The sequence below is a fragment of the Didymosphaeria variabile genome (genome assembly GCF_027946475.1).
Source record: "Didymosphaeria variabile strain IMI 356815 chromosome Unknown scaffold_5, whole genome shotgun sequence".
NCBI classification, from domain to species: domain Eukaryota; kingdom Fungi; phylum Ascomycota; class Dothideomycetes; order Pleosporales; family Didymosphaeriaceae; genus Didymosphaeria; species Didymosphaeria variabile.
Genome location: NW_026611624.1, coordinates 939044 through 964552, shown reverse-complemented (window position 1 = coordinate 964552; position 25509 = coordinate 939044). Strand labels below are relative to the sequence as shown.

Here is a 25509-nt window from a genome sequence, read left to right as displayed (position 1 = left end):
CGACCGCTCGCTACAATGGATCGACACGTGTATATACGGCATCGTAGCTGCGCTGCTGTTCATGGTGCTGAAGAAGTTCGCCTCCTAGATGGACGCGGACGTCGTGCACACACAAGTTGTTTTTGGCGTTTTGTTCATATTACTGGCGTAGGGTACGATATGGTATTCTTGGGATGGGCTTAGCGGAGGTGTTCTGGCGTATTGGAATTGCTACATGAGCGTATATGCAGGGTTGCGAATGGGATATGTACGCTATTTTACTTGCTATCATGGCTTTGGCTTTGGCTATTGGCGTGTGCATAGCGGGAGATCTGGGGTACATACTGCGATGGTGGATCGTGTGTTGTATAGGTTAGGTTGCTTAGACACGCGGCAATCGATGGCGGCATTTAACATGAACCAGGCGAGGCGTTGTGATATACCGTTTGTACTATTTACATCATTCCATTTCTTTAATCCATTCCTTCGCACCAGCAAATCAGAATATTCAAATCCACCCTCATCCCCCACCCCTCGCCTACACCTCCATCTACACAAACTACTCAATATGCACCGTCGCCTCCGCAACAGCCTTATGATCAGTCCACACCTTCTCCTCGACACTCTTCCTCTCGTCGCCATCCCTCTCAGCCAGAATCTTCTCCTCGCTGACATGCCGCCCGACGCAGACATACTGTCGGAACTTGCGCGCAGGGAGTCTCGCCTCGAACATCTCGTCGACTTCTTCGAGCGTCCGGTTCTTGATCTCGGGGAGGAAGAAGAAGATCCATACGACGGTGATGAGGCATGAGGGGCCCCAGATCCAGCCTTTGGACACACATTAGCTATATCCTAGATGAATGATAGAACGCGGCGCTCTAGAAATGGATGACAGGCGTGCGGACAATGAAGTTGTAATTGTAAGGAAAATGGAATTGGGAAATGGGAAATGGGAAAACACGACGTACCATACTCCGGCCCCCAATTCAACGCATCAGGATTAATAAAGTACGGCGCTGTAAACGTCGCGAGCCACGCGCCTGCGAACCCGACCGCAGCGGCAAGACCGAATGTGTAGGAGCGCAGGCGCTGGGAGGGAATTTCGCCGCCGGCGAGCCAGGCGTAGGTTGCGACCATGCCGTTGTAGCCGCAGATGTAGATGACGGACATGGCGACGATGACCTTTTCCCCGTTAATCAATTGCATTTCCACAAAAGGAGAGTGGACGAGAGGATAGAGGAAGAACGAGCAAGGAGGGGAAAAGGAGAGAAACGTACCTTTCCCGTGCTGACCGTCCCAGGCGAGACGTGATACACAGCGGCGACAATGAACTGAGATATTCCGCATATGGTCATGCCAATCATGAGGAAGACTCGCCGACGGCCGATCTTGGAGATTACGCAGCTGTTTACGATGATGACGAAGACGCCGACGGCGGTTAGGATGCATGAGTTTTGGAAAGCGTTGCCTACGTGGGCCATTTCGAAGAAGTAGGTACCTGTGATTTAGAAATGGCGTTAGATACGAGGTATCTATGTCTAAGAAGTATCGACTTCGCAAGGGGGCGTTACGTACCATATGCGATCATGAACATGGCCCCAGACGCAGCTTGGATAGACACGGCTGCGATCGCCAACAGCGTCCTCCGGCGATCGACTGGGTTCTTGATGATATCGATGAACGACGCGCTGCTGGCGACTTCCTTCTCTGCGAGTATAGCAGCGTGGATGTCGTCGAGTTCTTCCTGTACAGCGTCCTTGTTTGGGCGCATCCACATCAGACTCTTCTTCGCTTGGTCGTGGCGCTCTACGAGGACGAGCCAGCGCGGCGACTCTGGGATGAAGAACAGGCCGACGGACATGAACACTGGGATGATGTAGATAATGCCGAGGGGGATCAGGTAGGATGTTTTCCCAGCGAGGGAGTGCGTGGAGTTGTCCACGACTGTGCCGATGAGCGTTCCGATGGAAGTCCAGGACTGGAAGACGGAGATCATGAGGCCGCGGTAGCGGGCCGGTGCGCTCTCCTGGTGCTTGTTAGCAGATGCTTGGGGTGAATTGCGAGGAATGGAGTTCGCACTTGGATGTATAGTTGGGCGAAGGTCATGTACCACCCGTTGGCGAGACCGATTAAGAAGCGCCCCGCGTAGATGCCGGAGAGACTCGTTGTAGCCATCATGATCACGTTCGAGACGCAGCAGAGAACTGATGCGATCCAGAGGCACTGGCGACGTCCGAGCCAGTTCGCGAAGAAACCTGCCCCGGAGGAGCTGATGAAGGCTCCGAGGGTCATGAGGGAGGAGATGAGCTGCTGGCGTCCTGGGGAGATGTTGTACCCGAGCGGTGTCGAAGGGTCTTTGTGACCAAACACCTGGGCATTTTGTCAGTTGTGCTAAACGTACGATTGAGCTCGATTGTCTACCTCGAGAAAACCAGGCATGGCTTGCAGACCACCAATGGCACCAAAGTCAATACCATACTGGAATGGACTCATCGAGACGAGAGTGCACGCGAGGAGACATTTCCAGTTCTCCAAGAGACCTGCCCCGGTGGACGCTTCGGGCATTGTGATAGAATTTCAACGACTCTCTCCAGATGGTTCGATGAGTGAGTCAAAAAGCAACAACTGCTAATGTTGCCAGCAGCGATGCTTGGAGGAGCGAAGTCAAGCCGGAAGTATGTATGCTCTCTCGTGGCAATAGAGAGGACACGCACAATCTGCACCCATGTTGCAGGTCAATTCACTTTCATATCACACCTGCAGATCGCCTTGCAGCCAAGTCACGTCCAATATCTGCCGACGATCCCCATGCACGATAGCGGGCCCTACCCCGGACTTTACTCCAAGCTAGCGAGTGCGGATGCGGGGGAGGGGCCATAAAGACCAATAGTTGTCATGTTGTTCTCCAAATGTCGCTCCGCACTGTTTCATGGCTGGCCAAAACGCGGAGAAGTCTGTCGATGTCTACGGCGCAGTAGCTCGAAGTAGAACTTCAATCGAGTCTAATGTCGAATTGAGCTGCAAGCGCCACTCAAATGAGGCCAGGACTGCACGGTCACTCCACCGGCTCTACCACTTTTTCGGGATGATAACGCCGTGTAACGTGGCGTCCAACGGCAGGGCTTGATTCCGCAGCGCGTGGGTTCGTGGCTTAGGCGACAATTGCAGCCGTTCTTTTCATCTCGTCTGCTCTTGCCGATGCTTTTGACGAGCTGCGCGGTCCAGAATACGCCTCACGTTCTAGCACAGGCGTGCATTTAAGCTTTCGTGAGATCTGGGCACTCAGTACCTCCCACGAGCCGACTTAGGTCTAAGACCCCATGCACTAGGATAAAGCATAGTAACCAGATTTAAAGCCTTTGATTGACGTGCATCTGTATGCATCTTGCATGTTGATGACTTTGTAATAAGGGGATAGACGGCTCAGTTCAAGACTTATTGTGCGAAGCTTAGAGAGGAGATATGAAGCCTTAAGAAAATGAACAGGATGTTTATCGACTGATCCTGAAATCTGCTTCTGCTAGTCCTATGGCGTCCGAATGTACTAGCAAGTTGCGTAGCCGATTGAATGACATGTCGGCAGTTGCAGTACCTGGTCCCTGTGACCTTGGGAGAAGCGTGCTGCAGCTAGAAATAGCTACCATGTGACAGGTAAGTGATGATCAGCTCCCTCATATGGATGCAAGAGGTACTGAATCACTGTAGTAATTGAGGACGGCATTCAGTCGGGTTGGGATTCTGTCGACGCGTAGCTGAAGGCTTGCGGGCAATGGCGACGAAGAAGCTACGACACAGGCTATAAGAGCTCCAAAGCAGTCGGCCAGGTAGTTGCAGGCGATGCAGGAGGGTGTGAAGCGTGTTGATAGATAGGACAGAATGGTGTTTGTCTGGTGGGAAGCGGCCGCCCCTAGCGCGTATCGCACGTGTCATTCCAGCCCCCTCACGCAAGCGCGCCCATCCCTCCTTCTACCACTTTGAGAGTTGTTACATGAGACCCCGAGCTCCCAGGTTCTAAGTGCATCACGTAAACGTCCTTCAACTCGAGGTGTAGCATTGAACACCTCCTGGTATGTAAAGAGCTGGTCTGTACCGACCGTGTCGCTTGTGCACAAGGGCGCATTGGACTCCACAGCGAACAACCATACACACCGTCTAACCGAGTATTGGGGCGCAATCCGGAAGATGAGAGGCTATTCGCCCCGTGTGCCATGCAATCAATTTGCCGGCCAATCCTGCCCCACCACGAGAATGTGGGGTTGGCTTACACTCCATCTTCAAACAATCACAGGCACACACTTGCTCAGTGCGAATTAGTCATCGTATGTCGTGCCCTTACTATTCATCAGTCGACTGAAGCAACAAACGACGTTGCGCTGGGCTGTTCACCACCGGATCGAAGCCACACCCACTTCGTCTGAGAAGACCTGCCATAGACCGCAGCTATGGCTATCGAGCAGCTGTTCGGGGAGCTGCCTCTGCATCATTTGCAGCATGGCATCTCGAAGTTCGGCGCTGCTAACATCGCCCTTGCGGTGCTCGTGACAGCTACTCTTGGTGTGCTTGCAGATTATGCGTGGATGCTATATTTGAGGTCGAAAATGGTGAGACTTGACTATACATATCCTCGGCTCCGACACTGAAAGTACATAGCCACCTGGGCCATTACCCTGGCCTATCATCGGCAACACCTTTCAACTTCCGGACAATAAGCCCTGGATATATTTTGAAGAACTTTCCAAAAGATACAATACACCTCTCATCACGTACTGGATCGGAAGAAATCCAACAGTCTGGATCAACGATGCCTGGGCCGCCAGTGAACTCCTTGACAAGAGAGCAGGTATCTACTGCTCTCGGCCGCGAATGCTTGTCTTTGCAGAGCTGGGTTCCGGCCAGAACAACCTCGTCAACATGATTACCACCACTCCCGAGCAGCGAGATCGCTGGCGAGTGCAGCGAAAGGTTACGCATCAAGGGGTCGGAGTCCAGAAAGTCAGAGACTATCGCAACTTCCAGAATGACGAGAGTAAGGTCGTTGCCTATGACATGCTCGAAACACCTGAAGAATATGTTGCGCATTTCGAACGTTATGCGACAAGTGTGGTATCAATCATTGGATTTGGAAGACGTGTATCCGACCATACAGACCCGATCATTAGCGAGGTCATTGCGGTTATGCACCGAGCGGCGGATCTCAATGTCCCTGGAAAGACCTTTCCAATGCTTCTTGAGACCTTTCCTCGTAGGTGTTCTCATCATTCCGTTGTACTTTCGTATTTTCTGATTCCATCCTAGTGCTCGCCAAAGTTCCCAACGCGCCCTGGAAACACGGTCTGGGAAAGAGAGGTAAAGGCAAATCGCACCGCGGCCACGACTTCTTCTATTCACTGGCTCATGAAGCGAACGAAAATCCCGGCCATGATGACTGTTACTCCAAGTTCCTCTTCAAGGAAGCGCCAAAGTACGACTTGAAACCTCAGGAGATTTCCGCATTAGCTGGCAACCTATTCGGTGCTGGTTCCGATACATCCAGCAGCACACTCATCACCGCCGTCCTCGCCATGCGTGCGTTTCCCGAGACGCTAATCCCAGCCTGGGAAGAACTCGATCGCGTAGTCGGCCCCGACCGAAGTCCTTCGTTTGATGACGATGCTAATCTACCGTATATGCGCGCCTTTGTCAAAGAAGTTTTCAGGTGGCGATCCGTAGCCATCATTGGTGGCCAGCCTCACGCACCAGTACAGGACGACTACTACAATGGGTATCTGATCCCAAAGTTGACGTGGGTACAAGGCAATGTATGGGCAATTCATCACAATGAGCGAGAATTCCCGGAACCGGATCGCTTCAACCCAAGGCGCTACTTGAAAGACGACCCAGCTTATCGACCATTTCCGGGCGACAAGGGATATATGACCTTTGGGTGGGGTAGAAGAGTATGCTCGGGCCAGGCGCTTGCGGAGCAAGGAACGTGGTTGACAGTAGCGCGTCTGGTTTGGGGCTTCAAGATTGAGCCTGCGCTGGATGAGAGTGGGAAGCCAATTGCTGTTGACATCTTTGACTACACGTGAGTGCTTCGGGCTTGCTAAGACATTGCCACTGACTAGCATAGCAACGGTTTAAACATGCGACCGCAACCTTTCAAGGTCAAGATCAACCCGCGCAGCGAACGTATTCGGCAGGCTATTGTTCGCGAAGGTGAAGATGCGCTTGCAAATCTTGCGCAGTACGAGGGAGAGACGAAGTATAGGATGAGCACGTTTTACAGCAACCCAATAGACTGATCGAGAGTACATGAATATTCACAAGAATCTGTCAACGCATCAATGCGGTGCGTAAGACTGCGATTGGGCATCAGTCACTCTTCGAGCGCATTTTCCTGCCCCCATAGTAGTCCCCTATGCACACTGGAATTTCCCTTTCGTGAAGTCGAACGACTACTTGACAAAGGCAATGGTATATTTGGTCCTACATCCGGCAGAAAGACATATCCGCCTCCGTCCTAACTCTTTTCCCCCAAGTTTTCTTATGTTCCGTCTAAACCTCAAACACCGGCTCAACGGTCCGAATCGCAATCTCACGACCCCAGCTGCCCTCCACAATTAGCCCGAGCCTCGAGCCAGATTGCCGGATGTATATTATTTGGCCTGCATAATTGAGGTCACCAGCCCTACTATAGGCCTAGTATATCTAGTATACGTACATTATAGAAGCTTCCTCGAGTATTCTTCCGCGCACCGACTGGGCGGTCGAAATGAACGTTATTTACGACTGCGTAAACGCTCCGGGAAACACGATTGGATGCATGCGCAATATGGCAGAGGGCGAAGATTTGCAATGGCTACCCGGATTGATGTGCTCGTCGGTCGTATAAATCGTGGTATGGGCCGACTTGGGAGATCTGTAGCCAGACTCGAAGAATTTGGACCACCGCAGCCATGCACGCCTTCCTCGCTCTCCTCAGCGCATCTGGCGCTCTCGCCGCTCCTGCCCTTTCAAAGCGCGCAGACATCAAATGCCCCATCGTCTTCGACGGACGTGTGCCTACCGCCTGGGCAGCCGACCCGACGCAATTTGATACATACGCTACCAACACCATCTACAACCCCGACTACGTCAAGGGCAACGATCTCAAATGGAGCGGGATCCTCAAGTTTCCCAACGTCACAAAGTCGCGCTTTGATACCACTGAGCACACTCCTCTCGAGGTGACCATTAGCGACCAGAGCATTTTCCAGCAACAGAAGGGATTCAGGCGCGCGGGTCTGCAGTTCTTGAAGGACGCTGCGGATGGACCGGGACAGACTGGTGTGAAAACGCTGCATTTCAGCGTGATGCAGGATGCGTCTAGACCGCTGAACTTGACACACGAGTACCTCGTAGGTCATTTCTTTTGCTCAATCCTTCATCATGTACTTCCAAGAGGATACGCAAGGGAGGCTAACCCACGCAACAGAACGTCTGGCACGAAAAAGCAGACTACTCCGCCGACCAAATCCAATTCCAAACCGGCACTCTCATCGGCAAGAGCGGCGCCGACAAGAACAAGTTCCAGATTCTGGACCAGAGCAACAAGCAGCTGTATGCTACTGCGACGGACAAGTCTCAGTGGCAGAATTTCGCCATCAAGCTCGACTACACTAAAAACCAAGTTACCATCTACTACTCTGCTGGCGATGCTGCGCTCAAGTCGGTCGCGGGTCCCACTGCCGCTTCGCTTTCTGGCGGTGGCCAGTTCCAGATTGGTATCTTGAAGAAGCCAACTGGAACTTCGGACGTGGTTAATGGAGGCTATCAGGAGAGCAACTTGAATGAGGGACAGATTTATGGAGGGATCTTCCTTGAGGATAGTGCGAACGACTGTGTATCGTTGTGAGTTGGTAGCTGCAAAACATGATCACATGAAGTAGGATACGCGCTCAACTCTTTCCTGTATATATATATCTTTTCGTACCAACGCATACAAAACGAGGTACAAGATTCTAGGCGCTTCTATGCCATTGACGACCCATGGCAGTCTATACGATCAATCATGCTTGCTGGTCAACCGAGGTCGACGCCTTCGCGATGATCTCGTCCCCAACCTCTTCAGCATGCTTCTCCGCGTCGTGCGCAAATATCCAGTCTTCGCGTGGGAACTGGATACTCTCCGGGTTCTTCTTAACCTTCTCCCAATCGGTGTTATGCCACATATCGCGCGTCGTCTCGCCTGTCTTCTGCACCTTGCTTACGCGCTCATAGCGAACATCTTGATAGGCTCTCAGACCACCTCTAATGTTATCTTTGCCGGCCTTCCGTAGCAGCACTGCTAGCGTGACGCCATCTTCCAGCGCTTGTGTCGCACCCTGCGCACTGGTGGGCAAGAACGGATGTGCAGAGTCACCGAGCAGGCAGATGCGGCCGTGCCCGGGGGCCGAGCCATACCCTGATACCCAGGTGGGCAGCGGATCGCGGTATACCAGCTTCCAATCTACGAGCTTCTCTTCGGGAGTCTTCGAGATGATCTTCGTGCACATGGGATCCCAGTCCTTGAGAACGTCCTTCACTTCGGACAGCTTGCCGGGGAAGGACCACGATTCGTCGATGTCGTGTTCGTCCTTGTGAGTTAGAACCCAGCAGCAGTCGCTGCCGCCTTTGAGCGTGCTAAAGAGGAAGTGCACATCGGGTCCTAGGATACATCAGCTGATATTTTAAAGGGCCCGTGTGGGGAGCCTGTACCAATCCAACCATTGAATGTATCGCCATTCTCACAGAATTGTTTTGTCTCAGGATCGGCTATCATGTCTTTGTTGCTGAACCACGACCTCCACACTGCATATCCAGATGACTTGGGCTTATCTTCGTAACCTAATACAAGTGTCCTGGCTTTGCTTCTTACACCGTCACTGCCCACGACTACGTCACCCTCTACACGCGTGCCATCTTCGAGCGTAATTCCGGCCGCATTCTCTGTTTCCCAGTAGTTCCCAACTCGTTGGTTGAGCACGATCTCGACGCCTAGTTCTTTGGCGTATTTGAATACGATTTCGTGCAGCTCGCCTCGATGTCCGTTGAAAACCGGTGTTTCATCGTTCTTCGGCGGTGTCTTCTGATTAATGACGACTTCGCCCGTGTCCCACTTGTGAATGTTGAAGCCATAGGCAGTCAAATCAATAGAGACCTTGCGCATAGCGCGCGCAATTTCGCCATCTTTCCAGCGAGCGAAAATGCGTCCTGCGTTAGGTCCGAAGGAGATGATATCGCCCAATATCTTTAGAGAAGGGAAAGCCTCGTAGATGACTGGAGAGTGGCCTTGCCGAACGCATTCAATGGCTGCGGTGAGCCCGCCGAAACCCGCGCCGACGATTATGACTTTGATTCCGGTCTTTGGTTTTGCGCCGTTGGTTTGGGGAACTGCCATCGTTGGGAGCTTGGATGAGTCAATCTTCGCGCGGAGGGGCATGCGTCTATCTTCAGTCTATCTTCAGAGAATCGCTAGAAGATTGACAATGAAGTGGAAGAGGTCAGTGAATGTAGGAATCTATGCAACGAGCGCGTGAAGCATGCTTCTGCTGCAAGCAATATGCCCGGGTCAGTGGGGCACCGAGATCCGGGTTATCTCCACCGCTGTGCTCCTATAGGTGCATTCATCGTCGAATAGAGGTGTCTGATAATCGTCTGATCCGGGTTCCTTCAACCTAGGTACCATGCCTCCGAGGATTGGAACAGCCGACGCAAATCTACACGGGTGCCGTATGCGATGGCGTTTGGCATACCGTTAGGCTGTCATTCTTATCGCATCCAGCGCAAGGCAAACGCCTTAGTGGCTTGTTAGTGGAGAAACCTTGTCCAAAAGTGCATGAGAGTACAAGACGCGTGACCTTCAGGATGGTGTTGGAGGGACAATGCCCCACATCGTTGTGCTTTCCCCGCAACACGACCCCGCATAGTGGCATGAATTGCACTTGACTGCATCTGGACAAGATCCTATTTTGGATCAACCTCGGTAGGATATCAGGTCGACTGGTCTAGGACCCTAGAACGTGTACAAACATCTGCCCTCGAAGCCCTATCCGGTTTGACGTGCATGAGGTGGCCTATGCTTTTCGAGCCAGAGCCATGTGTGAGGGATAAGTAGAAGGATTGCAACGCAGGGTATACTGGCACGTGGGGCTACCTTAAGCCCATTTACAACAGTTCATATCTTCGTGATTGCTTGCGGATCGCAGCAAATCGCAGCCGACATAAGATGTCTGTACTAACACATCCTGAGTGGAACCAGGAGACAGGAGGTCTCGCTGTTGCGAAAGCCTTTTCAGAGCAGATTAAGGGGAAGACTAGTACTTCTACATTTCACCTGTAGCTGGTTAGTGCTGATTGATCCAAGTTCTCGTCACAGGTGTTTCACCAGAAAGCATCGGTTCCTCGACAGCCCTCAGCATCGCCTCCCAATCGCCGGCCCTCTTAATCCTCGCCTCCCGGACCCATTCTAAGCTCGACGCAGTGACCAAATCCATCAAAGATGCCTATTCCAATATCAATATACAAACCGTTGCTCTGGACCTCATGTCTCAAGACTCAGTCCGCAAAGCCGCTGTCGAGATTGCCGGACTGACTCCTCGCATCGACATTATCATCAACAACGCAGGCTTCATGACGCCGAAGCACCACTTCACCATGGAAGGTATTGAAGCGCAATTTGGCGCGAACCACATCGGTCATTTTCTCTTAACCAACCTATTGATGCCCCGATTACTCGCTGCAGCCAAGACGAACGCTCCAGGTCTCACGCGTGTGGTAAACCTAACGAGCTTGGGACATCGCCTCAGCCCAATCCGCTTCCACGACTATAACTTCGAAGGAAACGACATCCCACCAGAAGAGCAACCCGCGCCTCTGCCGCCAATGTTCACCAAAGGCCAAGAGGGTGCTTACAATGGCTATATCTCCTATGGACAGGCTAAGACAGCAAATATTTTGTTTTCCGTGGAGCTGAGTAAGTTACTGAAGGAAAAGGGCATTGTTAGCTATGCTGTACATCCAGGATGTAAGTTCACGGCTCCCCGAGGTAGCTTATTTCTGACACTGCACAGCTATCTGGACGGGCATGAGTAGAAACCTTGATGCAGATGGTGAAGCGGCAATACGTGCTACGAGCTCTTTCTGGAAGAATCATGATCAGGGCGCTTCTACTACGCTCGTAGCTGCTCTGGATCCTGCGCTCAAAGGTGAGGCCCCCGGATTAAGTGAATCTTGCAGCAGCTAAAATGTGGATATAGAGCCGAAAGGGATTCTATTACATGACTGCCAGTTGTTCGATGCCGCTCCATTTGCGACAGACGAGGAGAATGCGAAGAGGCTTTGGGCATTGAGCGAGAAGCTTGTGAAGAGGGATTTCAAACTGTGACCTGTAGCAGATTCAATCTAAGAAAAAGTTAAGAACTCTAAAAACCAGTCCATAAAACACATTCCTCACGAAATCTCACTAGGAGTTTTTTTCATGTGTCTTCTGCTATGAGAGTTTTGTATTTCTCTGATGCTAAGCCTACGATACATCAGAAAGCAGCTTTATACCCTTTTCACCCCCAGGTCCCACCATAACCGCCACCTTGGCCCCAAACTTCCACCAAACCGAACTTAGCAGCAGCCCTGATCATTGGAGATGCGAACACTCCATCCCGCAGTATCAAAAGCCTCACCGACAACGGTGCTCTCGAGAGTCCCATCGCCGCATTCGTTGACGGTAGCCCAGCCATAATCCGGTAGGGTATTACAGACCACCGAGACGGCCTCGGCGCCACCACAAATCCAGGTCGACGCGCATGCAATACCGCAAGTCATACGCTTACACTCTCCGGCTGGCGCTTCACAGAGTTGAGTCATATCCTCAAGGTTGTTGATTGCATTGGATGCGTCCGCTGCGTAAGCGGGAGTCCAGTCCAGTTCGCAGTCAACCCTGTCGATTGCGCGCTTTCCGAACTTGGCCTCGAAGTCTTTGGTGGACATGCTCGCGGGCTACTTTGTGGTCAGCGGGGGGCACTGAAGATGGCCATCACTGGCTATGCTAAGGTATCAAACTCACAGTGGCAGCGGCCATTGTAGCCATAACGATGAATTCGATAAACCTCATATTGGCTGACTGTGGTGGTCTATATCCTTTGGAGTGGTTTTGATACGAGAGTGTAATTCTGAGGAAAGTATTTCAGTATGAAGACTTGATACTGGATGGTAATGGTTACCAAAGGGCGCAAGAGCGTCCCTACTTATACCTCGAACTCGCATTCCAGCGTTCCTTCCAATCATTTCGCCAATGTTCGCGTTCGCATCTTCGTTGCTACCATCGCTGGCGATTAGCTTCGCACTGCCTCCCTAAAGCATCCATGAGCTTGTTGGCGTTGGTGTTGATCGCAGTACTTGATTCACTTGGCGATCCTCCTCTGTGATTGGCAAGCCTTGGAAACATCTCGCGGGGCATCAGATCGCGAATACTTCTTCATTCTGTTTTCCGAAGTAAGGAATCTACGAGGATTCCGCCAAGCCATAACGATGATCACCGCCCCGATCGCCCTAGTCTAAAAAGACTGCGGCTGATGCATGAATCGTTCCGGGAGACGGACTCTTGGGAAACCTTGGCTTAAATAACTTAATACTTTGGGCAACACTCTGCGACTCAAACTTGGGCAATTCCTCGAAAAAGGCTGACCAATCCTCATCGGACAATTTCCGGACGTTCTAGCCACGCGGTCTACACAGTATGATACACAGTATGTGAGCAATGATGTCAGTCATACGTCAGTAACCCCTTAAGACATGTATAGAATATACGAAATGTAGAATAGAAGCCTACTAGGATACGAATGCAAGACCTTGACTATCGCTGAATGGCTTGCTGTAGCTTAGTACGACAATTACGAGGTTTTCGACGAGCACAGCAATTCAACGGTAGCAGAAGCCGCCATTGTTCTTCATAACGCTAGGTATGGTAACATATGGTTGTTGGCTTGTTCGCAAAGCCGGTCCTTTATTACTAGCATTGACTGCCATCGAACACGCCACTACGACCATGCGCGCTGTTTGAGCGTCACTAGGACAGCTTCCGTAGACGATACGCTCAGCATAACAGCTCCTTTCCTGGCCTTCACATGTTCGACTATATGCTTCCCATGCCGAACCAATCTTCCATCCGTATAATTCCAGCTCTGGCCTGCCCATTCGATGCCCTCGTCTGCACTTGCGCCGCTCGCGGTAAGTCTCTCAATCTGAACCTTGTGTATGTATCTTGGCACAGCTAGCTCCACACTCTGCGACGGACGCTCATATGGCGTCGTACTGTTCCACTCGTCGAAATTGATTAGAGCGTATCTAGCAAGCTTCCCAGCTTCGTAGATAGCATGCGACACGAACTTAGGCTTTGAAGCCGGCATTGGATACACCTGTACTTCAGAATGTGTACCAACGGCATCAGCGGTGAAGATCTGGCCGTACAGGGGCGGCCGCACATACGGTTCACGTCCATCTCTCGACACAGGAACCCAAGCTGTGTACCCGAAGGTGGTGCCTTGGATGAGGTTCTGACGACGCATGTTTGCGGCCATGGAAAGAAAGGTGCGATCGATGAGCCACAGTGCAGACCCAAATACGCCGATAACTTGGGTGAAATTGAGATTAGACGCATCGGAGTTGGTTTCGCCCAGGATGAAAGGCAGAGAGGGTGTCCAGTTGCGGGAGGCTTTGATGTTGGGAACGAGGCTTGAGACGTTCGAAGCTATGTTAGTGTGGTTCATGAGGGAGGACCCGAGGCGAATCCAGGGCTCGCCGACGCCATCGTAGTGATGAACTGAGACAGACTTTGTGTGTTTGTGCCGGTCTATTCCAGCATCTAGAAGCTTCTGCCTACGTATGTCGTTAGTAAAGACGCGAATTGGGAAAGATGGAACATACACCGTCCACCCTTTTCCTCCAGCAAACGTCCCAGTCTGGAAAAACCTCCTCTCCTCAAGCCCATATTGGTTTCCCTTGAGTACCTCCTCACTCACAGCATCGGCGTACTCATTCCATTGGCTCACATACTCTGCCATCGAGTAGTTCTCAGGGCGATGCCCTACCAGGTAGAAGATATCTGGCTCGTTTCCAATTTCAAAGCTCTCCAGCCGGTTCTTTACACGATTCATCACCAGTTTTGCGGCCTCCACGGCATTTTCTTTGCCACCTTCGACACCGTACGTCTGGCCCATGTTGACCTGCCATGACCAGTGCGTATTTGGAAAGGTATCGAAGCCTTCGAAGAACACAGGGCCAATATTCACACGCTCAGGGATGCCGATGTTGCCTGTGACCGTGCCGGCCGCAAATTCGTTGACAAGCGATTGCCTTTGCGAAGCATTGTACCAGACGCGGTCACTGCAAGATTTTGTGAGCTCATCAAGCCAAACACGACGGGAGTATATGGAAGATCTAGTCACCTACGTTGAAGTTCCGCCAACACGTATGAAAGGCTGAGCACCTGTCTTGTTCGCCAGAAGATCTAGGATGTCTTTCGAGAATAGATTGGGATGGGAATGATTGCCCGTGAAGTCCGCGAACCAGTGTGCCGGGAACGAGAAAGAAGAGAAATCATGTGGTATGACATTCGACGCAGCTTTAGGCGCTTTGAATGGAGCTCCAAATCTGAGCAGAGAGTGTTGAGTTGCCACTGTAAACGTGAATAGGAAGCCAATGACAGTGAACAAGGAGGAGCTCATGGTAGCTTGTTCGAGAGGTGAAGCAATGTTTGAGCAATATGCGTGTGCAGTTGCTACCTTTATGTCTCATTATCCATACTCTTAGATCCCGAGAGGGATCACCCTGTCGTCCTACAAACGCGGGGAAAGACCTTCTCCGCATCGTTTAGTGGTGCATATCACGTTCCCGCGAATGCGCCACTGGAGGTCACATAGAGCCAATTGCATGTATGTGAACAAGGTTAGAGCGTATCGCATTATACGAGTCCCGATTGAAATGGTGAATGTCCATCAGCGTGCGCTGTTAATGTTGCGCGCGGCTTTCGCGGAAGGATGCGGCTCTCGGCTGCGAACTGCCCGGCTCTCGGCCTGGGAAATCACGCGAAGTGCTGGTCCGGAGGCTTTGCGTTGCAGTCTCGCAATTCGAACACAATAGCACGTCAACACACATTGGTCTGGAGAATTGGATCTTCATCTTCGCTTAGCTCCATGTGAGTTGCGCGCGTCTGGCAGGCCGGCTCTCGCACTCCTGCGAACGCTTTAAAAACGCGACAACCGGAAGCGACAGCCGCAGCATGGCGGTATGCATCGTCTGTCGATCGCGCAAGGTACCAATTGACGCCATTCTATCGGATCTCGTTGGTTCGTGTTGACGAAGTCAGGTGAAATGCGATGGACATCTCCCACATTGCCAAAATTGCGAGCGTCTGGGGTTGCAGTGCCCCGGCTACGGCCAACGAGACGTGACTACGAGACAAGAAGCAACACTATCCGCTGAAGCCATCTATAAGGCCTCAGGCATTGAGAAACGACGAGTTGGCGCTTGTGAAGCTTGCCGCGTAGCCAAGCATCGCTGTACAAAAACTCGTCCTCTTTGCCGGCGATGTCTCACCAAGAACATCGGCTGTGTTTACGCACATAGCTCCTGCAACACCCCGCTCGATGTTTCCCATGAACCCAGATCTGGTGAAATGGAAGAGATGCACCATACAACGCACCACCCTGCTGCTCATCACATTAGTATGCTCGATGATTCGACACTGAGGTCTCGATTTTTACATGCTTATTTCAAACGGATTCATCCTCTCAGATGTCTCGGGTTTATTCATAAGCCCTCCTTCATGCAATCGATAGACCATGGGACGCTGCTAGTAGACTATGCATCTCCTTTAGTCGACATCATGTGTGCCTTGGGTGCGAGGTATGTCTGTGTGCCCTTGTCTCGTTAAGGATATCGTTGACACCCATATCCAAGGCTTCTATACCTCGATTCAGTCCAAGAACACGTGAATGATTTCGCATCTCATGCGCAGCATCTGGCGGGTCAAGCCCGGACCAACATTCTAGCGCATTTACACAGGCCTACCCTACAGCAGTTAATGGTAGGACCGCAGGATTCCCTTTGATGTCGTCAGCAAGTGCAAGTACATCTATCCCTGGGTAAAAGCTATGTTGCCACATGAACTACACTGGAAGAATGGACAATGCCTTTCCATCTTAACATGTAATTTCAAGACACTGATCGCACACTGACTGATGACAGGCAATAATTCTGCTCTGCGAGTATGCAGCTCAGACTGATCAGTACGCCATGGTCTTCTTATTAGGTGGTTACCTCTTTCGGCATATGCGATTACTGGGCCTCGACAAACCCACGCATACAGCAGCAGACGAGACTGTGGATCCGAAACGAGAACTCGAGAATAGAGTGGTGTGGGCATGCTACACTATCGACGTCATCGTTGCTTCTGGTGTTGACAAGAACTCTGCCTGGCGTGGCGATTCCCCAGATATACCACTTCCGTGCTCTGACGCCGAATTTCTCTCCCAAATTCCGTCCAATGCATCCTTCTTACTCGACGCACTCGAAAACCCCATCGTTGTTCGGTCTCTAGAACTGCCGGCACTTAGTGCTATTCTCATCCATCTTCGTGAGTTCACTTACGCATGTGGCCTATACTACATCCGCTAATTGTCTCAGGCTCGGCTGTGCTACGGTATTCTTCTCGACCTCGTGTCGAAACCTCAAGCTGATCGTGTGTAGCTGTATCAGAGAATCAATCTCAACATCAAATATATGGGAACCCATCTCTCCATTCATGTCGATTTTGCAGAGACTGGAGGCTTTCTACGCCAATCTTCCGCCTAGATACCTTCTCACAGAGCTCAACATGTATATGCACAAAGATCAGCATACACTTGGCGCTCTAGTCTCTTTGCATCTGTTCTACCACGCAGCCATGTGTGATTTGACACGCATCTCTCTTCCAGGCTTCAACTTTCCTCTTGCCGCCGGTTTTCGGAACGCCACAGACGAATTCACTGCGCAATGCCAGGACCGATGTCTTTTTCACGCGAAAGAGGTAGCAAATATTGTTTGGGCAAGTAAGTCTCACGGTCGCCTAGCTTTTGACGATAGCTTTGCTGCTGATGCAACCTCCGAATCGACGAAAATCCATATCGTCTGCGCAGCGCTCAACTTGGGAGGCATCGAGTCTATGCCTGCTGCAACAAGAGTCATCTGCAACAACTTCGACGTGCTCAAAATGTTGGCCTTGGGAAAACCGGGCCCCAGTCCTCATGTACGCGCTCTTTTGTCCCTCTGTGTCGGTTTCGGTTTCCATGAGCTCGCAAAGCAGTGCAGCGATATAGATACATCGGAGATCGGCTTTCAAGCCGAGGTTACTGGTTCCGCTGGTGAACATCACCTCATCAATACAGCACTCTTTCGCAGGGCCAGATCCGAAGCAAGAGCACAGCAGGAGCAGTCAAGTCCGCGAACTGTAAGATCTATAGAGGGTGAACAGGACCAGAGCCGTCTCCGACCACCGCCTATATCGCCCACTGCAACTACGCATACGCAGCCTGGGCCAGAAGAGCTCCAGCAACGAGCAATGCAGCAGTACCCTGTCGACGATTTATCGATGCCATTATCTCAGCGCCTAGGCGATTCTCTCGACGAGGCGGGGCAAATGTCCACGGAAGACTACCTTCGCACAGCAGATGAGAGTGAGTCTATACACTAAATAAACCATGAACAGAGGAGCCATTGAAAGCTAACGTCTTGCTAGTGGCACATTTCCTCACATGGGATGCTTCCGACTGGTGGAACTACAACGCGCAAGCGCAATGAATCACCTTAGGCAACGTCTGAATTCGACACACGTGAATTGTAGACCTACTTGACTAGAGGCACAATACCTCTCAGTCTGTGTGGTGTTATTTCAGGTCGTCCTATGTATTTAATCCAGCAATACGGATCTTCGAATTCATCAATCAAAGTCGTCTTCGGGTCACCTTGTACTGCTGTAGGATATTCGCCGGCAACACCTATCACGCCGACCTCTTCTTTGTACTCGTTCCAAAGCTTCAGAAGCTCTTCGAACAGTGCTGGTTGCTCCTCCGCTAGATCGTTAGTTTCGCCGGGATCCTCTTTGATGTTAAAGAGCTCCCATTTCTGGGGTCCCTTCGGTGCCGGTACAAATGTTATTTTCCAATCACCGCGTCGCAGTGCACCGGAGCCAGCAATCTCATAGCCGGTAGCGTAATCCGGGTCGTGTATGTCTTCCCTTTTTGTTGATAAAAAGTCGACCCAGCTTCGTCCTCTCAGTGGAGCGATCTGGCGTCCTTTGTACGATGTTCCCGGATGCTTGAGCTGCGCCAGTTCTAAAACAGTTGGGACGATGTCCATAACGGTACAAAAAGCATTGTTGATAGCACCAGTCCTATTATCAGCAGCGGTTTTATTAGCGAAGGTTGGCGATTTCACAATGAGCGGTACTTTGCATCCACCTTCTGTAGAATGCATCTTGTACAACCGGGATGGGGCAGTAGCGGCTTGTGCCCAACGACAGCCATACCTAACGGGTCCATAATGATCAGCGTACGTCCCTTATGCAGGTGGATCCGGAATCGTCTCACCATACGAAGCTATTGCCCCGCCCTATGTTTTCCAAGCTATTGTCGTAGTACTTGTCGATGTGTGCCATGATGCTATCCCCTACTATCGGCATCGCCTCGTAGCTTGCACCTTCAGCCCCATTGTCGCTCATGAACAGCACGAATGTATCTTCGTACTCGCCCATGGCTTTCAAATGCTCGATTACACGGCCGATGTTCCAATCCATGCGATCAACCATGCCCGCGTAGACTTCCATCGCGCGACTCGAGCTTTCGCGGACTTCTTTCGGTAGTTCTTCCCAATCCTCGGTCCTTCCGTCGGTGAACACGACTGGATGTGGCTTAACGTCCTGCTCGACCATGCCCAGCTGTTGCAATCGGGTCAGTCGTTTCTGTCGCAGGACCTCAGGTCCTTCGTCGTACATTCCGCGATACTTGTCGCATACTTCCTTTGGCGCTTGAAGTGGCCAATGAGGAGCGCTGAATGGCAAATACGCGAAGAAGGGCTGCGCTTTCTCTTCTTCCGTTCGGTCATCCAGATATGTCATTAGCTTATCCGCATATGCATCACTACTGTAGAAACCAGGCGGTAGCTGGTCCATAAAATGGTCGTCTTCAGCGTGCAGTGCGCGCGTCGCGGTTTCGAAGAACTTTCCAGGCTCGCTTTCTGGGTCTTTGTATTCGGGCTCGTAAGCTTACCAAGCTTATCATCAGCGTCTATCTATACATGTTTTCTAGGTGTCAACTTACCGTAGTGGTTCGCGCAGCCAGGGAGAAGGGCGAAAGACTTCTTGAAACCTCGATTGATAGGATGGTGCTCCGGGCGCAGACCCAAATGCCATTTGCCGGACATCAGCGTGAAGTAACCCCCATCGGATAAAAGCTCTGGTAGCGCAACCACACGCTCATTCAAAAACCCTTCGTGCCCAGGCTTGCCACTGTGGGCCGGAGAAGCACGCGTAAATTCGTGCAGCTGGCCAAGACCTGCGATATGATGATCTGTTCCGGTCATGAGCATAGACCTTGTTGGCGAACATGCTGCAGCGACATGGTAGTTTGTGAAGCGGAGGGCGCTCGCTTCTGTTGCGAGGGCATCGATGTTGGGGGTCGAGATCTCAGAACCGAAGCAACCGCAGTCGCTGAAGCCAAGGTCGTCCGCAACGATGATTAGAAAGTTGGGGCGTTTGGCCGCCATGTTTCAGGAGGCTGTTGTTCAGCAGTGCGCAGACTGAGCTTCCACGCGTACGTATTTGGTCGAAGCTGGGAGAGACCTAAAAACCCTAAAAACGACGGAATGTCCGAGGCTTACTTGACCGAATAACAAAATCGGCACGGAGGCCTGGGGAGTATAGTTCCATAATTCGAGCTATGTCGCGGGGGTGTCCGATCTCGCCATGCGAGAGCCGCGCGAGAGCCGCTACTAATGGCACCGAGAACCGCAAGCACTATTGTCAGGCATCATCGAATATCCTTCCCTTTCCAATAATGTCACCGACCACGCGTCTAAGATCCGAGTAGCGCTCCGCCACCTCCGCACCGACTCACTGTGGGGTCTGGCGGCCTTGCGAGCTTGTCATCACCTCGAAGCCGGGGGAAAGTCGGCTAGCCCATCCCTTGTCCACGCGCAGGCGTATATATGCCTTGACTACCCAGTACTCTGATAGACCATCATTGACCTAAGGGTCGTTTCTAAGTCCATATTTGCACATCAACGGCAGTAAGAGATGGCGCCCACACCGCCCAAGAACCTCTCCTTCATGGAGAGGATGAAGTACTTCAACCCAATGCTGGTATTCATCATGCTGTACGTCCTCCTCCTACATCGCGCGTCTATTATGATCAACTAATAAGAGCAGGCACATGTCATGTACTGCCTTCAATTTCGGCTTCGATGTAGGCACTTTCGGCGGTGTTCAGGGAATGCAGAGCTTCCAGGACGACTTCGGCGTCTATAACCCAAAGACGAAGCTTTGGACGCTGCCTAGCTGGTTGCGATCTGTCATGACAGCCACCCCCTTCATTGGAAAGGCACTTGGTGCTATCGGATGTGGTCTCATTGCTGAACGGTGGGGAAGACGAAGTGCTATATTTTGGCTTTGCATCCTGTCTTTTATGTGAGCCAAATCCATTCTGTGTGTTGAGCAAAAGTACTGAATGGAATGTAGAGGTGCTGCCCTGCAAACCTCAGCTACAACGTCCGCCCAATTTACGCTTGGTCGTATCATCGCGTATGCCATGACTGGCATGGCTGTGGTAGTCGTGCCAATTTATCAGGGCGAGACGGCTCCTGCTGAGCTACGCGGCATGTTCGGCTGCACGATCCAGTTTATGATCATCCTTGGCCAGGTCATCTCGTCACTCGTCACTTTTGGCACTAGAGGTATGAAGTCGAACGCGGGCTGGCAAATCCCTATCGGGTTGCAGTTAGTGATGCCTGCCATCATCCTAGTACTCCTTCCGCTTGTACCCGAAAGTCCGAGATGGCTCTTAAGTAAAGATCGGGTTGAGGATGCGGTGATGAATCTAAAGAAACTGAGGAAGCATGCTGGTGAGGAAGAAGTAAAGTTTGAAATTGAGAGCCTACGATATGCAAATGCGAGCCAACACAAGGGCGGATGGATGGAACTTTTCAACAAGAAAAATAGGGTCAGTCCGCACATACACTTTACTGCAACGCGCTATCGTAACACCTTCTATCACAGGTCCGTACTGGCATTGCCATCTTCGTGATGTTCGGCCAACAAATCACCGGCCAAGCCTTTCCCTCGCAATACGGCGTTATCTTCTACCAATCGCAGGGCTTTGCCTCGCAAGCCTTCCTCTTCAATGTACTCAGCAACATCATCTCCCTTTTTGCAGTCACCATGACATGGTTCACGGTCGATGCTCTGGGTCGCCGCCCATCGCTGCTAACGGGAGGCACCTTGATGGCGGCCATGATGTTCATACTTGGTGGTATGGGTGCTGTACCCACGCATGAGCTGACTTCTGCGGGCAAAAATATGATGGTTTCGAGCATCATGTTGTTCGGATTCTTCTATGCTTTGAGCTGGGCACCTATGTGAGTGATCCACCAACCTAAATTCGTCGCAGCAGCAATACTGACTTACACCCGAAGCTCCTATGTCGTTGTATCAGAAACAGCAGCGTCGCGTGTCAAAGAGAAAACCAATCTCATTGCGATGGTCGTCTCCGTGCTGACTACTTTTGTTACTTCCTTCTCTACCCCATACATTATTTCTGCGATTGGCGCTAAACTCGGATTTGTGTATGGAGTTATCAACGTCATGGTGATGGTTGTGACATGGTTCGTTGTGCCAGAGCTGAAAGGTAAGAGCCTAGAAGAGGTGGATCAACTATTTGAGAGTGGCGTTAGTATACGAAGATTAGGGGAAGTAGAGACGAAGAAGGCGGAAGATATCTATGAGGAGAAAGAGCGGCCTTTTGAGAGGGTGGAGGTTGTGGCCAAAGCTAAGAACAAATCTTGAATGTTTAGTATCGCAAGACAATTGTGCTAGTGTAGTAAGTAAGCCGCGGTGCAATCGCACTCCACGTACACATAGGATCGACTAACAGTGAGATAGGGACGACTCGAGTTAGCCTGGGGTCTTCGGTATCTGCATGATGAGCATCCTTTACCGGTCATAAATCTCAGTCCGTTTAGATCATTGAATAGTTGGGATAGTACCTGGATGTTCATACCGAACCCAAACATGTCCCCATCTATTGTATTGCTTGTATTGAGCAAGAAGGTATGAAACAAAAGATCGTATTACATAAGCGACATCATATTGGTTGTGGAACCGCCCAAGGTTGCTGCGCCGCAAAGCTTTCAGCGCCCCAAAAGTCAACCCCGAGCTCGCAACACCGAGATTCCTGCCCTATCTCCTCATAGCCCACTATTTCTCTTCGATCCCTTTCCTATCACCAGTTTGAAATGGATACCTTCCCCCAAGAACTGATAGACCAAATTACCTCGTTCCTCGCTTACAATGACCTAAAAAATACTCTTCTGGTTTCCCGCAAATTTCAACATGCAGCAGAGCCCGCATCTGGCGAGTTTGCCTTCTTCGCCTTCAAAGAAAACACTCCAGAGGAACGGCAGGATTTTCTTTCCAAGTTCGGCGGTAGCGGCCGTCGATTTCGTTACCTGCGCAATGTTCATGTGCGCACTTCAGTACCGCCTGTTATCGACAACTCCGCACCTCAAGAAGAAGCGGGTCCTTGTCGAGAATCATCTGAGGAGCTCTTTCAGAGAGATGCGATGTTCTCTGAACAGATCAGGGAAGTTTGGAACACTCTCTAACAGGCGGAACGGACACAAACAGACGGTGCTGGACGAATACAGATGAGGATATTCACTCCAACACAATTCATCAGTACAGGTTTTTGCAACCATAGACTGTACTCCAGCTGGCGCGTCCATCTCCTTTCACCTACAGAGCTTCCAGAATTACGCTCTGTACGAGCTCTCAGCATCTGTAACACGGCCCCTGGTGAGGGTAAATTTTCACACCATACCCGCAAGCTCGACCTCCGCGTTATTATAGATCTAGCCAACAGATTACCGAATCTTGAATATTTGGGATGCAAAATAGGGGTCTATGAATGGGCTGACAGTCAGGACCCGGTGAGAGAGCACTTCATGCTCGACTATCTCGGATGCCGGCGTGACACCAGGATCGATTTCGCTACAGCTGCTCGGTCAACTTCTTTGCCAGCTAGTCTGAAGCAGGTGCAACTGGATTTCATTAACGATATTGATGCATCATTACAAGAGCAGAACAAGCAGTTGCCCAATCTGGTAGGATCAATGGCCTCTGATCCCTTCAGCTCGAGTCTACGCCTGCTCTCCTACTCCCTGAGTAGAATGGATCTGCATGTTGTCGCTGACAAGAGTCTGTTCTGGCCCAGTGGAGATGATTTCCCTCCCTCTTGGCCAAACCTAGAGTTCTTGACGGTGCTGTTTCACATCTGCTCGCCATCAGGAGAGTGGTACTTTCAAGGTCCAGAGGACGAGGACGATGACGATGACGATGACGATGTAAGCGACCAGATTGCTGAAGACGACCCGTACCCGCCTTTCGAAGATGACATCGAAGAAAAGGAAGAATGGTGCTACCGAGACGGGGTCGACACACCAGAACCCGAAGACACATTTCGGGTAGTACCAAGGGAGGAACAGCTGGTCCCATTTCTGGAGGCATTTGCGCAGGCCGCAGCTAGCATGCCACGACTTCTTGAAGCATGGCTCTGGGCTCCTATGCGTTTCCACCCGAGCGACTGGGAAGAATACGATGGGGATACTATGGATCAATATAGTGAGAACATTTGCGGTTGGGGTCTGAAGTACGATGCCCCAGGTGCTGATGTCCCAGGTGCTTGTAGCACCGAAGGCATGACTTTGACAACGGCACGTCGGATCAAGTGGAGAGTTGGATCGTGGAGGCCAGATGCCAATCTGCATCAATCCTTCCGAAGTATTGGGGAGAATTATTACGGACCCCACCTGGAAGAGACATGGCATGATACCGGGCAAGCGGTGACACTTCCAAGAAGAGACTGGTTCGAATACGGTGAGTGCATATTATTGTGACATTCCAAGCATAAGCTGACTTGAACCTTCCGAATGGTAGGTACTATATGCCCAGGCTATCATGGTGAAGATTTCTATCCGAAATATTTCTGAAGGAGAGACAGTGACATATCTATGCGAGTAGAAAATCTTAACTAGAGTAGATAAATGTGATACTGTTCAGAACCTGTAGAACAGCCCCCCATGAGCATAGCCATAAGGATCTCCATGTTGCGTAGCTACATTGTTTTGGCGCATTGTGTTGCTTGCTTACAGGTGCCCGATTGTACACCCGATGACTGTGCCGTTCGTAACTACGCCGCCCGCGAGCAAGCTCTCCGTGAAGGCGCCCCCGGTCTACATTCCCGATAGATCACTTCATAAGTAGGCTAAAAATGAAGCACCGATAATTGTGGAAAATTAGTACATGTTTCCCCAATCGTACGATCTGCGAGACATATAAGTCCTCGTACAGAGCATAGCTCTAGAGACTTGAGTGTATCGAGCAGACCCCACTACACCATGCCTAACTATGTGTTGGCAGATCTGTGTCCGTAACATGGGAGTCGTCTTCTGTGCCACCGGACACTGTGTTCTTGGCCTGTCAGCAACGCAAGATGATTGTATCGTATCAATTGTCCGAGGGTGATCCGGACTTCATTCATGTACTTTTTCGACTACACTTAGGTGTTCTCCTATCAGTGTACGCATACATATAGCTACAATTGTTCGTAAAAAGTCGCAATCGTATCACATCCTCTTTTTGCTTCGCCCGTCCCTCTTCTTTCATTTCTGCCGCTCATTCCAGTATTTTCATCTCCTCTTTGAGTCCCATCTCCAATCCACGGGATCTCCGTTTGCAATCCACAACCATTCATCCTTGGGAATCATCAGTCACGATGAGAACAGCCGCCCTCATTTTTCTAGAGGCTCTAACCTGCATACAAGCTGCATCTGCAACCAAAATCGGGGCGATTTGTGATGATCATCAGTATGAATACTTGGAAATGCCGACGATCGTCCCTCAGCTAAGGGGTGAGATTATCTCTCTATGTGCCAATGCCTCGGGCATATCGAATCTCTTCGAAGGCGTGCGCGAAGAATTCGGCAGCCTTATACTTACCATTACTGGATTCTCTGAAGCTACACATGCCACGCAGGACGATTGCAGTGCTAGCTTCAATACGATCATATCCACGTGTAGCGATCGTTCATGCGTCCGGGGTGGTGAGCTGATTGCTGATGAGATTGCATACAATATCGCTATCACTAGCAACGTTTCATCTCATCAAGACAAACGTATCAGAGCGCGAGCCAGAGGTGGCAGGGCTAGCAATAAGCGGCCAGCATACAAAC

At 51.1% G+C, this 25509-nt stretch overlaps 10 protein-coding genes across 10 annotated transcripts; 6 read left to right on the top strand and 4 right to left on the bottom strand.

Moving 5' to 3' along the window:
• Positions 1-538: 538 nt before the first annotated feature.
• Positions 539-2544, bottom strand: N0V89_006762 (uncharacterized protein; the record flags this gene model as incomplete). Its single annotated transcript, XM_056215529.1, has 6 exons — positions 539-807; positions 948-1161; positions 1257-1477; positions 1555-2005; positions 2059-2349; positions 2401-2544. The coding sequence occupies 6 exons, from the start codon at positions 2542-2544 to the stop codon at positions 539-541; spliced, it is 1590 nt and encodes a 529-aa protein (XP_056069776.1).
• Positions 2545-4421: 1877 nt separating this feature from the next.
• Positions 4422-6263, top strand: N0V89_006761 (uncharacterized protein; the record flags this gene model as incomplete). Its single annotated transcript, XM_056215528.1, has 4 exons — positions 4422-4580; positions 4630-5221; positions 5275-6046; positions 6092-6263. 4 exons carry the CDS (start codon positions 4422-4424, stop codon positions 6261-6263), a joined length of 1695 nt encoding a protein of 564 aa, XP_056069775.1.
• Positions 6264-6917: 654 nt separating this feature from the next.
• Positions 6918-7855, top strand: N0V89_006760 (uncharacterized protein; the record flags this gene model as incomplete). Its single annotated transcript, XM_056215527.1, has 2 exons — positions 6918-7358; positions 7436-7855. The coding sequence occupies 2 exons, from the start codon at positions 6918-6920 to the stop codon at positions 7853-7855; spliced, it is 861 nt and encodes a 286-aa protein (XP_056069774.1).
• Positions 7856-8009: 154 nt separating this feature from the next.
• On the bottom strand, positions 8010-9379 carry N0V89_006759 (uncharacterized protein; the record flags this gene model as incomplete). The annotated part of the gene is made up of 2 exons (XM_056215526.1): positions 8010-8647; positions 8698-9379. 2 exons carry the CDS (start codon positions 9377-9379, stop codon positions 8010-8012), a joined length of 1320 nt encoding a protein of 439 aa, XP_056069773.1.
• Positions 9380-10207: 828 nt separating this feature from the next.
• N0V89_006758 (uncharacterized protein) lies at positions 10208-11365 on the top strand (the record flags this gene model as incomplete). Its single annotated transcript, XM_056215525.1, has 4 exons — positions 10208-10298; positions 10346-11005; positions 11052-11186; positions 11238-11365. The coding sequence occupies 4 exons, from the start codon at positions 10208-10210 to the stop codon at positions 11363-11365; spliced, it is 1014 nt and encodes a 337-aa protein (XP_056069772.1).
• Positions 11366-13013: 1648 nt separating this feature from the next.
• GTR2_2 (GTP-binding protein gtr2) lies at positions 13014-14192 on the bottom strand (the record flags this gene model as incomplete). Its single annotated transcript, XM_056215524.1, has 2 exons — positions 13014-13851; positions 13900-14192. The coding sequence occupies 2 exons, from the start codon at positions 14190-14192 to the stop codon at positions 13014-13016; spliced, it is 1131 nt and encodes a 376-aa protein (XP_056069771.1).
• Positions 14193-16269: 2077 nt separating this feature from the next.
• Positions 16270-17704, top strand: N0V89_006756 (uncharacterized protein; the record flags this gene model as incomplete). The annotated part of the gene is made up of 2 exons (XM_056215523.1): positions 16270-16613; positions 16723-17704. 2 exons carry the CDS (start codon positions 16270-16272, stop codon positions 17702-17704), a joined length of 1326 nt encoding a protein of 441 aa, XP_056069770.1.
• Positions 17705-17856: 152 nt separating this feature from the next.
• N0V89_006755 (uncharacterized protein) lies at positions 17857-19773 on the bottom strand (the record flags this gene model as incomplete). Its single annotated transcript, XM_056215522.1, has 3 exons — positions 17857-18403; positions 18600-19272; positions 19329-19773. The coding sequence occupies 3 exons, from the start codon at positions 19771-19773 to the stop codon at positions 17857-17859; spliced, it is 1665 nt and encodes a 554-aa protein (XP_056069769.1).
• Positions 19774-20302: 529 nt separating this feature from the next.
• On the top strand, positions 20303-22066 carry N0V89_006754 (uncharacterized protein; the record flags this gene model as incomplete). The annotated part of the gene is made up of 5 exons (XM_056215521.1): positions 20303-20382; positions 20435-20644; positions 20744-21224; positions 21281-21639; positions 21697-22066. 5 exons carry the CDS (start codon positions 20303-20305, stop codon positions 22064-22066), a joined length of 1500 nt encoding a protein of 499 aa, XP_056069768.1.
• Positions 22067-23223: 1157 nt separating this feature from the next.
• N0V89_006753 (uncharacterized protein) lies at positions 23224-24174 on the top strand (the record flags this gene model as incomplete). Its single annotated transcript, XM_056215520.1, has 1 exon — positions 23224-24174. One exon carries the CDS (start codon positions 23224-23226, stop codon positions 24172-24174), a length of 951 nt encoding a protein of 316 aa, XP_056069767.1.
• Positions 24175-25509: the final 1335 nt, after the last annotated feature.